This window comes from Thermobia domestica, chromosome 13, assembly GCF_964235325.1.
Source record: "Thermobia domestica chromosome 13, izTheDome1.hap1.1, whole genome shotgun sequence".
NCBI classification, from domain to species: Eukaryota; Metazoa; Arthropoda; class Insecta; order Zygentoma; family Lepismatidae; genus Thermobia; species Thermobia domestica.
In genome coordinates this window covers 37,150,466-37,168,155 of record NC_137466.1, presented here as the reverse complement: position 1 = coordinate 37,168,155, position 17,690 = coordinate 37,150,466, and the positions used below count along the sequence as shown (strand labels likewise).

General features: G+C 33.3%; 1 protein-coding gene across 1 annotated transcript in view; it reads right to left on the bottom strand.

Annotated features, from left to right (window-relative positions):
- LOC145668106 (putative chitinase 2) overlaps nucleotides 1-17,690 on the bottom strand; it is a 97,444-nt gene that overhangs the window by 37,687 nt on the left and 42,067 nt on the right. Inside the window, exons 3-5 of the mRNA XM_081735633.1 lie at nucleotides 13,981-14,140; nucleotides 8,095-8,191; nucleotides 1,903-2,130 (exon numbers count right to left, since the gene is read on the bottom strand). Coding sequence (XP_081591759.1) covers nucleotides 1,903-2,130; nucleotides 8,095-8,191; nucleotides 13,981-14,140 — 485 coding nt within the window. The remainder of the gene's footprint in view (nucleotides 1-1,902; nucleotides 2,131-8,094; nucleotides 8,192-13,980; nucleotides 14,141-17,690) is intronic.

Here is a 17,690-nt window from a genome sequence, read left to right as displayed (position 1 = left end):
TGGATTGAACTACGGAAAGGTCTTGCAACAGAGAACATGAATGGAAAGTCTTAATGGCAGAGCCAATCTATGGATACACTTATCAACAACAGATCCAAGTATTAAAGGATACGCACTGTCTGCTATATTTTTGTAGAACTTACTTTTAATAGACTTATTTTTTGACTTTCTACCTTTGGTTTATCAACCTCCTGAAACACACAACAATCCTGAAAGGGATTCTACGAAATGAAATTCATGTTAAGTGTCCAACATACAGAAGTAAATTTAACATTAACAGCATGAAAACAACATTACTTCAATGTGGTCAATTTTGAAGATTGAGAAGTGTCCAACTTAATCCATGTCTCCTGGGAAAAATGGAAGTTTCACATAAATGCGGCCAAGTTTGGCTAATGACAAAGTTAGAGAGATAGCCAAGTTAACATGTTTTACTGTGATATACTCTCTCTCCTAAATGCCTAAAACTCCATCCTCGTCAGTGCTTCATTTTATATTATTAGAACATAGATCCAAAAATACCTCGGATCATCGTGTCATAACAAGAAAATATTAATAATTAGTGTTTTTAAAATGCTTGATTATGATTCCTAATTAATATGCTTCAACGTGGCAGCGCACAATGAAAATTTCTCATTATAGCTTCATCCTCTCAAAAAATCTCAGTGATAGTGCTCCTTCAGGAAGTGGCGAAGGTACACAAATAATGAAATTCCACGATTCATTCTGGCGCCTACTGTGATAAACTGCGCCAGGAAGTTACACCTTTTAAAGTGAATGTTTAAGAAGACATGCTGAAAAATGCGAATTAAGAAAACGTGGGTACTTCTAAGTAAACGTGAAGTTTCAGTACACAGTAAAATATGTTAAAACAGTGCCATGAAATCGTATTACTGAGTACAATAACGTGTTAAATAAATAGTATGTGCGGTAGTGCTCGTAATTGTTATACGCGTTGCTGGCATAAATCGACGTACTTCCGGTAAAATCCTTCATTGGATATGAAATGAACGATGTTAAAAGCGATAATTCAAAGTTTTAGTTTATTCTTATGTGATTTGAATGTTGTAAATATATATGTATTCGTAAGTATAATGGGCCTATAAAAGAATAAGAATTTAAATGACGATCCAAAATATAATTAGGAACGTAAATTATGTTAATTATTCATGTTTGCTGCACGAAATATGCATGTTAGTTCATATATTGCATGCTAATATGTTAGTGATTTTGGTTTCTGTGATTAATACGTTCGTCTGAACAAAATCCGATTGCCCGATATTTTGTACAGACGCATGCATTATGTGATTGACATTTCGTAAATATTTGTCACTGAATCACCCTGTACCAGGTTGGAATTCACTTTGGGGGAAAATGAAGAAATGAACCAAACCAAATGTGAGACGTTCTACAGCAACCGAATCAACCATATTATAAAAATAGTGCTCCTAACATAGAATCGAACCACTTCTGCTTATAAAAATGGCATCCCGAACAGAGAGAAGTATGAGAATCGAAACCATTTTATAAAAATACAGTCCGAACACGAACCTAACCACTAATCCAATATAAAATGGTTAACCCGAATAATAACATGAACGAAACCACTCTTCATTTTATACAATATTCAGGTAAAGAATTATCAGATGTACAATTAACAAATTTATTAATATGTATTAAAGTTTATGTATAAATAAGAGAATAATATTAGTAGATGTATTTGTATTCAAAATAATAAATACAACAGACAAATGAACTATTATAACTATCGAAAATGTTAGCGCACAAGCTCACTAACACGATCATATATTCATATTGATATAATCTACTATTATCATCTATTTATATACCTAAGCATTATATATATATATAGCATTATGGCTCAAAATAGCAATAACTCACCACAGTAAGGATTTGATCCTCTTCGGAGTCATTCTGTCTCGCTCGCAGTGGAGCATTCGCTCCCGTTTTCTTATCCCAGGCTCCGTGGTAATCATAACACATCATATGGATAAAGTCCAGGTATTTGGAAAGCATAGGAACATCATAAGCAATGTCGATTGTGTCTTTTCCAGCACCAAACGCCGCTGTTAGAAGTAAGTTGTGTTTATCAAATTCCTGTCGCAGCTCCTAGAATATTAAGTTAAATTTATTAGTGAAATATAATAATAATAATAATAATAATAATAATAATAATAATAATAATAATAATAATAATAATAATAATAATTATTATTATTATTATTATTATTATTATTATTATTATTATTATTATTATTATTATTATTATTATTATTATTATTATTATTATTATTATTATTATTATTATTATTATTATCGTTGTCGTCGTCCTTTCTATTACAGTGCAGCGAACAGCTTAGAGCATAAACCCAACACTTTGTATGGTATCAGAAAACATACACAATTATGAAAAGGAAAGACAGGGAGAACTTAAAAAAAAGAAAAAAAGTCAAATAAACAAAGCACAAAATTAAAGTAGTAACATTAAAATTATATTTCGCATAATAAAACTAGACTCGTCACACTAGTAAAATTATAAAAAAAAGCTTCTTTAATATAATTGGCCTAAAATTAAAACCTATTAAAAGAATCAAACAGCCTTCTTAAAATTTCACATTTTCATTGTACGGAAACTAAAGTTGTACCACTTATAATTTGGCGCTTTGAAGCCAATGTTAAGTAAACAGTATTCACTACCATGTATATTTTCTAGTAGATTCTCTACAAAAACTTCATGAAAACTTTCCTTCTGCTAGTTAAGCTTTCTAATCTCCAGTATTTGTTCCAAATTTAATATGTATTAAAATAATAATTAATTTTCATTTTAAAATATAAGAAACTTATATATGAATCAACAAGTTAGTGTTAACATAGAGGAGGAACTAACAGAGAAAAGTGCAATTGGAAGTAGAGTTCGACAAGGATGCTGCCTCTCGCCAACACTATTTAATGTCTATCTAGAAGAGATAGTGGAAAAGAGCCTACATGATGAAGATGGCATTTCGGTAGGAGGCAGAATGATTAGATTTGCAGATGATATGGGGCTTGTTGCAGAATCTGAAAATAAAATAAATAGGATATTAGAAAACTTGAGGAAGGGCTGTGAAGAATATGGGATGAAAATAAATGATAGAAAGACAAAAGCCATGATTAACTGGAACGAAGCGGTCAGTGTCAAATACAAAAGTGGGAGGGGAGAAAATAGAACAAGTGAATCGTTTTTGATACCTGGATAGTATTCTTAGTAATGACATGAAGTGCGAACGTGAAATAAAAGCAAGGATAGGAATGGCGAAAGAAGCCTTTGGGAGGAAGAAAAGTCTGTTTAGTGGGATCTTAGATAAAGAGTAGAAAAATACTCATAAAATGCTTCGTGTGGAGTGTTGGTACTCTATGGGGCAGAAACATGGACATTACGTAAAAGTGACGAAAAACGACTGGAAGCTTTCGAAATATGGGTGTGGATAAGAATCGAAAGAATTAGTTGGGTCGAATGGAAAGCTAATGAGAAGGTGTTAAAAATGGCGGGGGAGAAAAAAGAAACACTTCTAAATATTATTGAGAAAAAGGAAGAGGAACTGGTTAGGACATTGCCTAAACAGAAATTGTATCATGAGGGACGTGCTAGAGAAAGAGAAAGCTATGGTAGCAGGAAAGAGAGGGAGGAGGCAAAGGAGACTACAATTAATGGACAATATGAAAGCAGAAAGATCATACGTGGAAACGACGAGGTTAGTGGAGGACCGTGGAGCATGGAAGCTTCTCAGCTGCGGCAAGCGGCCAGCCAATATGAGCAGAATACCTACGATGATGATGATGATTGAAACATGACAATCTAATAAAACAATTTTGTACAGATTCAATTCTGTTTGTCATTATAGAAATGCTATTTCATACTACAGATCCGAATTTTAATTTAGGTCTTACGAGTAACCAATAATAATAAACGAGGAAGAATAGACAATAAACCACTGATACGGAAAACTAATATTTACATTGTATTTTCATTTTATATCATTACAAGCAATAAATACAGGATATATCAAAAAAGGACTTTACAACTTTGAAAACTCATGTTGATTTATTTATTTAGCTTACAGACATGGTTTTGACGTCATTTTGTAGCAAAATATGATATATCAGTTTTTTTTTTTTTTTTTTTTTTTTTTTTTTTTTTTTTTTTTTTTTTTTTAACCTTATACCTAAAGAGGTTCAATGTAGTTTTCATTGGTAATGGGGTATCCATTCTATCTGAAGTCGATTTCTTGCCAAACCCACCACAGCGTGTAAGGTGCGACTCGTACAATTGAGAGGTAGATCTGGCACAGAAGCCGGTATGGGTGGAACAAACACGATATCCACGGATCTTTACCATACTTTGCACGAAAATTACGTTGCACAGTTGTCGCAGATTTGGATTCTTCAAAACAAAACACACAGCTAGCACGCTCGGGATTAGTAAATGCAGCCATCTTTACTCTAACTGCCGTTAGCGCTTGCGGTGCTTGTTTCTGAACTAATGTACTACGTGAGTCAAAACTTGATGTATTTTGCTACAAAATGACACCAAACCTGTCTGTAACGTAAGTGAATAAATCAATACGAGTTTTTCAAAGTTGTAGTTCTTTTTGAAACACCCTGTATAGTTTATTGATATACCAGTGTTTTGCGTAAGCACAATAGATGGATTAGGGTCGATATTAAACCTCTTCTTGAGACACTAAATTTATGTGGGAGAAAAGTTTCTCGCTATCTATAACCGATTTTGCTCCCCTGAAACCGGAAATAGTTCATTTCTAGCACTTCCAGTTACAATCGAGGGATAAAGATGTAGATGGCAAGTATTCTTGGGATGCGGAACCCATATGAAAACACCGTTTCTCTCTTACGATTTTTCCTCTGATACCTGTTAATAGGCGGACTCTATAAGACTTCCCATGGCATATACTTTTCACAGTTGACAAAAGTAAAATCTGAATTAATTTTTGCCAGTCGTACGGAAGCTAAAAACATCCCGTAGCGAGATTATTACAACTTTACTCATAGTACACTTAAAAATACAGACGTAACAGTATAACCCTTCATTCACCTAATAAATTGTATATTAATAGAAGGAGTGTTTCTAGATTGACTTAAAATTGCTGTTACCATTCCGGTATATAAAAAAAAGGGATAAAAACTGCTCCACAACTATAGATCAATCTCCTTGTACCAATTATGAATATGCAAAATCAATTAACCCATTACTTTGAAATAATAATTTAATTAGTTGTGAAAAATAAGGGTTTCAGAAAGGTATGTCCACACGCAAAGCTGTTGAGAAACTTGTGTCTGAGATAACTGATACCATTCAAAACGGTTCATTCGCTTGCACAATGTTACTTGACTTAAGAAAAGCATTTGATACTGTTTCAGAAAAATTACAAAAATTATGTGGTAAGAGGAACTGAGCTATTACTGATTAGATCGTATTTAGAAAGTAGAGAACAGGTATTTTGTTAAGAAAATAAAGTCAAGCATCCTTGATATCTTAACAGGAGTGCCATAGAGAAGTGTAATTGGACCTTTTCTCCTTCTGCAAACATTAACGATCTACTTGATTGCTTACTGTTCTGTGTGGCTATGATACGACGTTTACAATCAAAGACAAATAAGATCAGTATAATACAAACAAACAATAATGAGGAATAAGTAAATCTGCAACTTGGCTGTTTCACAGTAAATTAAAAATTGAATCATACTAAAACAGAAACGTTATACTTTGACCTCACATTGCATATTATTCATACTTCCATTCTCATTTCACATATGGCATTTTATTAGAGGTAATTTTTCCGAGCCACAAATAATATTTAAATGAAAAAAGAAAGAAAGAAAGAAGAACAATAACAGAAATTCCAGCGAGGGAATCTTTTAGACATTTTTTCAAAGGTTTTGAAACAATGACAAGTCCCTCCATGTATATACTAAACTGCCTCACGAATGTCAAAGAAAACGGTAAGTACTGTTCACTCACGCAAAACTACTGTATGTACTAAAATGAAATCAGTAGTCCCTAGAGACTGAACAAAACGCGAAACATCTATAAGTATATTGGAATGAATTTATATAGCATATTACCACCTAGAAATGGAGATTAAGAATTTTGAGTATTCTTTTAGAAAGTGGCTAATAGTCAAATGTGTATATGCATAGTATTACAGAAATCTGAATTCATAATACATAAGTAGGAACCTTATGTATTAAAAATTTTGAACGTTTTTGTAAGAAGTAGCTGCTCGGGACAACACAATGCTACGTAACATTTTCTAACTTTCAAGTAAACTGAAAAAAATCAACCTTCCCATACAATACAATGCAATGACACATGTCAAAAAAAATCCCTGCTATCTGCAGGTAATTTCCCAAAGTAAACTACCTACATACTATTCTGTGGTTAGATTCCAACCCATTTCATGTAATAACTCAATTGCACCAGAAGCGACACTTACCATTATGTTTCCCTGAGCTCCCTGAGCCGGTTATATATATATATACATAAAGAGTTTTTTACTTACAGTAAGAAATATTATGTATAATTATAATTGTAAATGCGAAAGTCATCCAGAAAATAGGAACCGTTCAGTTATACAAAATGAAAAACACAATATTTATTGGAAAAACAATTCTTTTACATACCTAAAGCTTCCTTCACTTCTCTACTTAATCACTACCTTCATTTAAACATTTGTGGTATCTGTTCAAGAGCTTCAGAATTCCCATGTTATACTTTCCTGCCGCCAGTTCATTATGCCACGTGGTGACTGCATTCAAGCAAAAGACACGATGACACATAGATGGGACGCCTTTCTTGATCGGATTGTGACTGGTGATGAGACCTGGATGTCTCACATCACCCCAAAGAGCAAGCGCCAATCACTTGAGTGGCATAATCCTTCATCGTTCAAAAAACCGAGAAAATTCAAACAGACTCTCTCAACATGAAAGGTGATGGCAACCGTCTTTGAGATCGAAAGGTGTTCTTTCGATGGCTTTGATGCCAAAGAGGGACTACGATCAATGCAAATCGTTGTTGTGAGACTCTAAGACAATTACGACGAACCATCCAAAACAGGAGGCGAAGAATGTTTTCTCGAGGAAGTGTGCTTCTTCACAATCCCGGCCTCACATTGCTGCTGCAACTCAATAATTGCTGGATCAATTCGGATCGGAAATTTTTGATCATCCACCCTATACTTTGGACCTTGATCATAGCGATTTCCATCTTTTCCCTAAACTCAAAGAGTTCTGGGCGGTAAACGTTTTGGAAGTGATGAAGAGTTGGAGAATGCACTGACCACCTGGTTTAATAAACTAGAGGCCGAAGAATGTAACATGGAAATTCTGAAGCTCTTGAACAGATACCACAAATGTTTAAATGAAGATGGTGATTATGCAGAGAAATGAAGGAAGCTTTAGGTATGTAAAAGAATTGTTTTTTTTTTTAATAAATATTGTTTTTTTCATTTTGTACAACTAAACGGTCTTTATTTTCTGGATGACCCTCGTATCATTAACATATACGCAACTTAAATGTTGGTATTATCTATTACAATATCTTGTTGTTTAACGACATTAAATAATCCTATTCTTATTCTAAGATGTATCAAATCAAAATAAACTAGATTATTTCCTATTGACTACACGCATGTAATGGTTTTTACACAATTACTTTCTTTTGGTAAAAAAAAATATTTTTCTTTTATTTTATAGCACAATGATGGATGCCACGTGATGTGATGCTTTAAAAAAATACCGCTGAGGAAGGTGGGAATTTCCATGGAAATTTTTCCCTACTTACTAAATAACAGACATATACCAAGATTAGTTCAAGTAAATATCAGGGTATTTTACATCACTAATATCATCAGTCAATATTGTGTATCACTCAATATATACAATTCAGAAGCAAGTAACACAATATTCGTGGTGCTGAATTCATGGAATGAGAATTGCTACTGAAAACTGTTTGCTAAGAGCAACTAAAACAACTTTCACAAATTAGTCCTGGAGAAAAAAAAAAAAAAAACTTACTTCAACCAATGACACAAAGTTCTGCTTGTCTTCTGGTGCACCTCCTCTTTTTGCAGGGAATTCCCAATCTAAATCCAATCCATCGAAACCATGCTTTCTGAAATGGAAATATACATTTGTATCAAGTATAAATTATTAAATGATAATAAAAGCTTTCCATTTAACAAAACAATAAAATATCGTTACATGAATGGAATGAATGAAAGGAGTTACATAGCTCATTATCTTTTTTCATGTGGGTATGTAGGAACCAGATACTAAAAAGAGGTTAGGTCACAGGCGTCATACGTCATACATTACATTACAACATCGGCTATAGACGCCACTGGTAACTACAGTCATATCTTACGGAGAAATCGGTTATATAAACTACATTCACGTTTGGTTATACACACCAATCATAGTAACTACATCATGCAGAAAGTTCAAAGTTTGCCAAACAAGCCACTGTAGGGTATATTCTGAAACACAAAAATGGTGACACACTTAAATCTGGCTAACTCATTACAGAAACATTAACTTTCGATACAAGAATGCTAAGTTTTATCTTTTGCTTTAAAGTTTACTTGCAAAAGATTATTAAAAACATATAGAAACATGTGAAAATGATTAAACAATAGGAATCAAATGGCATCATGCTGACTTTGCCCATTTATGTTTTTCAGTATATGTTATCCTTTTTAACAATTCCTTCTTTGAATACATATAATAGCTAAACATATTTTTATATGTCGCATGTCTGAAATTGACCTTCACTAGCAGTGCCATATTTCCCACGAGGCCCGTGCCTCGAGCGCAACCGCAAAATTTTTGAAGGCCGAAAAATTTAAAAATTAAATAATATTTTAATTTTTTTTTATATATTTTGCGATGTTTTAACATCGAAAGCAAATAGAATGTTTGCATTTGATAGAAGCGCCATGCATTCGAATTTATGTAGTAATAAATAGAAAAACCAGAAACTCCCATCTACGTTAACATAAAAGTGCTCCAAATCTACCAGTAATGATGCAGCATGCTTATCTTCCTCTGCCCTGCCAGCGTGGTTTCCTCCACCCTTCAATATACCGATATGGACCCACCCACGAAATTCCATGGGAGATGTCAAAATTAAACGCCCTGGCTATTCTGGCAATCGACAGTGACCTGGCATCTACACTCAACTTTCAAGCAAAATATAAGTTTTCTAAACGAAGCAATGTCGTAAAATGTAAACTACACGGGCGTCTCTGGCGGGGAGACAAGGGTGGACGCGCCCCCCCCCCCCCCCCGAAATACTTTGAGTACGAGATAAATGGATCAATGTTGAAAGTATTTAGATCTATATGGAAGAAGTAAAAACATAGAAAAAATTAAAGTTATGTCTGTTCTTAAACATTAGGTTAATGTGATTAGAATGTCCGCCTGAAGTGTGTCACTTTCAAAGAAGTTTTTTTTTTTTCCTTTTTTTAAAGTTACGTTTGGTTAGTCAAAATAGTATCGGCCGCAGGTACACAATTTTTTCATTGCTTAACCAGCAACAATTGGTTTCCATGACGAAGGGAGACTGGAGAAGGGAAGAAAAGGATGTATAAAAAGTTTATCTGCGAATTAAGAAGGGAAATCTACAAAGACAGGGAAATATAAAATAGAAGCGAAGGTGACAATAGGAATTTAAAAAGATAGAGAAATTTGAATATTATATATGAGAATAAATTCCATGCGAATACTGTAGAAGGGCAGCAAGGGACAACTACTATGACAATATAGAAACTAAAGATAGAAATGAGTGTTTAATGAGCGAATTGAATTTGAGAAAGATGGAAAGAGTATATTGAGGAGCCGGATGACAGCAAGAATAAACTGTACACTTTAGATATTAAAACGGAAAACGAAGTAAACAAGGGTGAACCGCACAAGCTCAGAAACATACAGCGAAATGAAGAACAAGTGTCATCGTAAGACTTCTTTCAGAGAGTTAAAATTTTGTTACATAAAAAATCGAAATATATGAGGACTATAAAACTACACTGCTGCAAATGCGTTTAAGAACACTGAGTAGAAGTTCACCGGTAGGAATGTCAAGGTGAAGAAATTACCTAAGAACCATATTATATATAAACTTTTTTTTTGACAGGTAGTCTACCAGTAATGTAAGAAAATTATGATGAATTGTGTTGCTAAAGAGCGGATGCCATTAGTAAAGTAGATTCCAGTTTACTCATAATTTTGAAATAACTTTAGTTGGGGTCTACTACCATTTTAGTCACCCCCCCAATATTAACATGCCAGAAACACCCATGGTAAACTACCTGAAAGTGAAATCGAAAATAATGACTTCTATGATGTATGCACAATATTTATACTATTTCATGAACAATCCATTTTTACTATTCTAATATGTTTAATGATAGCGTAAGAAATAAAGAAATAATTGAGAGCATATTTCCCATTTGTTAGTTTTTGTTACATAGTTGTAACTGTAGTAACTAGTGAGTAGAATTTAATTGTAATAAATTGTTAATTCACTAATTAAACATAATTTAGTTAAGTTTTATTTTTAAGATAGGGATGGCGGGATGGAGAAACATACAATTATTGGGAGCGCCGAGAGGAAAAGTGCCTAGAGACACCGAGCTCCTAAATGCGGCACTGTTCACTAGACCACATTAGGAAGACAATACCCTTGACCTTAGAAAATGCAGGCAATCAAGAAATTTCGGAAAATGGACGCAGACGGAAATTTTTACTCTCGAAATGCGAACTTCCTCGCATAAATGCTGATGTATGATAACTCTTAGTCACTGGTCAGAGCAGCCATGAGTCGCTGACGCCAACGGATACGGGAGCCATAAATGTGCAGTAGTGCCAGGTTGCTTTTCATGAATACCATAGTAGTTTTTCAGTTTTTCTAATGATTAGAAAGAATAGTGTATTATTAGATTAGTAGTAAAAGTAGGATTGGTTAGTTTACATTTGCATCGCCAGTTGGTGTCCTGCTTAGCTAACAAGCTTTTTATGAAAATAGAATAGCTAGTAATCGTTAAGCACCCACATTCTATATTTATGCCAACACTTGGAGTAAAAATGGGGAGTTGCTAATAGAAAAAAACTTTATAAAAATACGATAAAATTATTTCTGTGAAGAGACAATAAGTTTACTCTCTATTAATACTGTACATGTGTTCCCGTGTCTGCTGCCGTCTATGACCGGTAGCGTCCGTGACCAGTGACTTTTAAGGTCAACTTTGAACTTTCCGTGTGCTTGGCAGCAGTGACTGTTGGAATGTCTCCAACACACTGTGAAGCATCCTACTTCAGTTATGGTTTGGGGTGTGATGTGTCTCTTCTGGCTTGGGAGACTGTATGTATGTATATAGTAGAGGGAACAATGAAGGACGACTAATACCTATAAGTTCTTCAAGAAGAACTGCTTCACCAGATTGGAGTCTGGTTTGACGACGCAAACTTCAACTTTATTCATGATGGAGCTCCATGTCCCCGAGCCAAAGCTGTGACAAAATTCTTCGAGAACAACGAAAATGGTGCAGTTTTCAGTTGAAAAACGAACTGACATTGGATTGGAACTGACATTGTGGGGATTTTATGTGTTCCATTCATGAGATTGAAGACATGTGTGGGAAAATATCCTAGTTTCAACAAGGTCCCCACGACAAGTACAATTGAAGGAAGTGGAGAACAAGATTGGTTGTGAGAACAAGGCAATGAACTATTGAAAATGAAATCTCCCAGAGGTAATCGACAGATCTGGTAATGGCACAGTTAGAAGACTCCGAAAATCGACACGAAGATGATCCCAACAAACCGTTTTTCACTCAACATTCCGTCAAAAGTTAAAAAGAGCTCCGTTTCGAGCATAACGTATGACCGTAGTGCACAAGTTGAAAGAATAAAATAGCTAAATAAGTTGCTTATGGCAATTGGCTCTTGTCTCAGATAGTTAATGATTATTTGGATTAAATACTCTTTCTTTTGACAGACGAAGAATGGTTGTCAGGTTATTTTAATCCCCAGAACGATACAAGTCGCATCATAACCACATAATGACATAAAGAACCTCTTCACTCAGAGAAGATACCTCTTCACTCGTGCCGGTCAGGAATGCGCTTTATTGGCTCTATATTTTTCGTTTGAGTTATTCTATGCACAATGAACTGAATTTGAAAACCAGTACAGCGTCTTTCAACAAGACACTGAAACCCTTACTCGTCTAGTCAAAGTATGATGCGTATCAAGGCAGTGTTTCCCATCATTTGGCTTATCAGTAGAAGTCTATATGTGTTCCTCGATTACAGGACTTACCTTGCGATTTTTAATTATGATCTCTCTGTCTCATTCTCTGTAAAAAGGGACGTGTGAATGAAAAAAAATATACACACAGACGCAACAATATCTATCGGTGGAGGGTACTTTATTATGCGTTAGTTACAGATAAGTAAGTTATGTAAGATCAGGTTATGTTATTTCCTACATATCCTTCAAATATTTGTATCATTTGGTACAGACCTACATATTCTACGTGGAAAACACTGTATGAAATCTAATGTAACATATGAAGCGCGCACAGTGAAACTAAGGGCCTATCCAGTTTGCCATAAGGACCAGACTGTGTCAAGTGATCAGGTCAAAAGCCACGTTGCGCGCTAAATCGAGTCCGGAGATTCCAAATCCAGATGTGAGACACTTCAAGCACGTAAACCTCCGCGTGAGGTGACCTGGGTATTTTGCCGAAGATGTATATACTTTATCATTATTTATTGATTTTACTCAAACAACTTGACTTTTGACAATGTTCTATCCATATTTACCTTACGTGCTATAAATCGTTTTTAAACTCTTCATTATGTCTTTGCAATAAGCTTTCAATTAGCCATCTCCTTATTATAGTTTTTGAGAGATATGTAGATAACATCATTGTTTTCATTGATTTTCCATTGACTTAATGTTAATGTTTTATGCGTTTTTTTTCTTCTATGTTTCATCCATTTTAGGACAATTGATTTTAAAATATACAATCTGCATAGTCTCTTCTATATTCAAGCTAAATTTCAGCCATCTATCTCTTGGTTTTTGAGATAAGTAGAGGAATTATTTGTTTTTCATTGATTTTCCATTTACATTAATGTTAATATTTCGCGCTTTGTTTGACTATGTTCTACCCATTTTAGGACAATTTGCTTTTGGAATAGAATCTACATAGTCTCTTCTATATTAAGCTGAATTTCAGCCATCTCCCTCTTTTGGTTTTTGAGATAAGTGGAGGAATTATTTGCTTGTCATTGATTTTCCATTTACATTAATGTTAATATTTCGCGCTTGGTTTGACCCATTTTACCCATTTTAGGACAATTTGCTTTTGGAACAGAATCTACATAGTCTCTTCCTACATTTGAACAGAATTTCAGCCATCTCCCGCAAAGTCTGATGACATCATTGCAACCAGAAAGGTCCTTTATAAGTTAAACTTACCGATTGACGCATATAGGGAAGATATGATGTCACACTAACATTTTGAATAGACATTTCTATGCGTGATGCATTGGTATCGATAGTAACTAAGCACAGCGCACCATTTCAAACAGGATTGTCATTGGTTTTAAAAAATGGAATAATGAAGCAACAGGATATAATTAAGATTTAGGATTAAGAATAGTACATTTTGAAATACTGTAAAACTTTAGCTCTTATTACACAGACAATCTGATTTCATTCAGTCAAGAATCTTGATTTTTAAAAAGTAAACTTATTTTTAAAAGAAAGGAAACATATACAAAAAACTATGTTAAAACTCAAATGATATTAAATAGTAGAAAGATGTTCTAATACGAATAATAGTAATAAAAATAAATATAAAGTTAAAACAAAAAAATAAACCGAACAACTTACTTTATAAGTTCAACGGCGCTTGCAATGAACACCTGTCGTTTGGCAGGAGATGCTACAAGCGACGAATAATTTCCAGAGCCTTCGTTCCATCCTCCAATGGCAAGCGTTACTTTCAAATGAGGATTCGCTCTTTTCAGCAGTGTCATTTTCTTGTAAGAGCCTGTAATAACAATTTAATTTAATCTAATTACATATTTAAGGTGCTAAGAACAGCGTTAGCCAAGTATAACACTATAATATCCAAGGTAATTTAATACATTTGTGTCCAATACCAATATCAAGCAAAAACTTCTGTTAGGTATCGTACGTAAGTACAATAGAAAAATATCATAGTATAAAGACTGCGCGATATTAAATAAAATAAATAAAAAAAATAAAAAGCACTCAAATAACTCTAATCATCAGGGTTATATTTATCTAACTTAAAATATAACGTATGCATAAAAGAGCATCATATATCAATTGTTGGTTACAACGGGTTAAACATATTATTATTATTATTATTATTAGTAGTAGTAGTAGTAGTAGTAATAGTAGTAGTAGTAGTAGTAGTAGTAGTAGTAGTAGTAGTAGTAGTAGTAGTAGTAGTAGTAGTAGTAGTAGTAGTATCGCTTCTCGGCCTCTGGCCCCGTGGCTACTCAATTTCTAAAGCTTTCTTTATATCATCTGGTCAAATTTTCAACATGAGCCGTCTCTTCCTCCAAGTGTGCCAAATATTTTCTTTTCTTTATTAGATCTTATTATTTTATCTTTGACCGATGGAGCGGGGCAACAATGAAAGCAGTTAGTCAACCGGTTACTGTAACTATGTTACAGTGATCGTATATTGCTGTAGAGCTTTCAGTGGCCCAACTGGGACATTTCCATCTAGTCCAAGTTCCATCTACTATTGTGGTAGGTAGAAAAGATCGTGAGGTCTGTTTTTCTTCTATTTTGGATCCTCTGGCAGGCTGGGAAGCGAGTTCAAATTTTTGTTTTGTTATATTCCACTCTATTGGCAAGTAAGAGTGCATGATTTTCATTTATTTTTATTCTTCTTTTGAGATGTGTAATGATTTTGTGTACATTAATGGCACCTGCATCCGATAATTGTCCAAAATGTCTATTTATGGTAGACAAAAAGAAAAAAAAAAGGAACTTTGAAATGTAAATTATGTTCTAGTAAGAGCCATGTAACATGTTTGAAACTACATAGCAATGATGTGAATACCTTACAAGTAAATTAATGTAAGTGTGACTTCTGTTTAAAATCAAATACTAGGGAATCTTAAATATTGGCAGCCTCCAGTGGCTTAAATCCTCGTACATTTCAAAATCGAGAAAATGAAGAAAAGAAAAATACTCAGCGAAACATTAGTCGTAAACAATTATCTATTGACTCTGATTTTTTTGATGAAGGTTTCAATAGAATAAACCATGTGCTTTTACAAGAACTTCATAATGTGAGAGCTGAAATTGCTGCTCTAAAAAGTGAAAATATATTATTAAGACAATTGTTAGTTAAGGAATATAAAGAAGTGTAAACTTGAACTTCATGTAAAAGCACACGACGTAAATAATCGTAATCAATTTCGGAGTTTGAATGTGAATAATAAGTCTGTCAATGAAATTGTTTCGGATCAAAATTCTGAATTTTGGTCACATGTTGTTTTCTAGAAACAAGAAACAGATTTCACATTGTGAAATTGAACGATCTTATAGTTTGAATTCTAAAAAGAGAACAAAGAAAATTTGTAGTTTGATGCACTACAAGTAACTTAGGCTTGAAATCTAAAATTAGAAAGAAAGCTTTGTTTGCAATAAAGTTTAGTCCATCTTTCACACCAGATGTAGTTGAATATTTTGTTAAAAAGCAAACTGTTACGAATGCAGTATGTGCTAAATTAAAAACTAAACATGCTTCTTATTCTTCATTTCATGTTGAAGAGAATCAATCAGAGTTTTCCATTATAAACGATCTATCGGTGTGACCAAATGGAACTCTTATTGGTCCTTTTTATGGTAAACTACGTCACATGACGAATCTACGGAGTGATTCCCGTTCTTCAAATGACTAGTCTCAATATTTGGATCAGAATGAGCGTGGTCTTCGAACTAAAAGTAGCGATTTTTTTCTTCTGCTTCTAACTGTAATTATGATATTATTGCAGTTATAGAGACCTGGTAATCAGATATATATACAATGACTATGATTATTTTCCTGACACGTGTATATATATATATATATATATATATATATATATATGCTTCAGAACTGATAGAAAATATAGTGACTATACATGTACTGGAGGTGGAGGCTCTTTGTTAGTTATTAGGAAACATTTTCCTGTTCATCGTAGAACTGACTTAGAAAGAACAAATGAATGTGTTTGAATTGAATTAAAATGTAAATCAACTAAGAATCTCTTGATTTCATGTGTGGATTTTCACCCTGGTTTTTCTTTTCAAGAGTTTGAAAATTATCTTAAATATATCTCGATAAATTAAATCTTCTTAATTACGATGTTTTAATTATTGGTGATTTCAATATTTCAAAAATTAACTGAATTAATAATGAAATATTTTCTGGTATACATTATTTCTTCAATATCAAATTTCAAATTCTTTCAATATATATATATATATATATATATTTATAATGTGATTTTAACTGTTAATTCTTCAATCTGATTTAGATCTGGTAATATCTAATGTTAGTATTGTGTTCAACAATCATTACGAAAATATGGTGAAACCTGACTTGTATCATAATCCTCTTGAAATTAAAGTTTTCCTTCAAAACGGTTTGAAATTATATTAAGTTCCTGAGCGATTTCAATTTGTAAAAGAAGATTGCTTTAGTTCATTATCATCAGGTTGCTGAAGCAAATTGGTCTAATATTTTGTTAGGAACTTATATAAATTTAGTAGCCCAAAAAGTTCAGGATGTCATAGTGCTGTCTATGAAAAATAATATTCTTATGGCAAGGTCAAAAATCTCTAAATATTCTTTATGGTATTCGAAAGACGTTGTTTCTTTGTTATGGACAAAGAATTCAGCTCATAAGAAATACAAAATTACCTCTTTATAATGTGATTGTATTACAGTTTCTAATTGTCAAAGAGCCTTTAAGGCTAAATAAATGAAGATAAGCAAATTTATTATCAGAAAATTGAAAATTATTCAGGAAATGTTTCTAACAAAATTCTGGAAATATATACATGGGGTTAATAGTAATGAAACATCCGGCGTTATTAAAGATAATGGTTTTATAACTGATATAAATTGTTGACTGATTCTTTTGCTAAATATTTTGCTTCAGTTCTTCAAAAATTTCCTAATAAAGATGTAGAAATACTAAGGTCTTTCAATTATTTTTCAGCCATTAAACCATCTGTAATTACTATTGAACATATGTTAGACGCTTTAAATCTTCAAAAGGTTAAATCTGCTTGTGGCATTGATGGCAATCCTGTTTTTATGATCAAAGGAATAGCTGAACTCTTTGCTACTCTTTTAGCTTCTTTATTTAATTGGAGCCTAAATATTAATATAAATCCTGATACAAGTGTATTTGGAATATTGTTGCAGTAACACCAATTCCTAGAACAAGTGGAGGTAGGATCAGTGATTTCAGACCTATTTCAGTAATGAATGCTATACTTAAAAGTTCTGGAAAATAATATATAAATACACATATAATTTGATTCAATCCAAGATTGTTATTAAT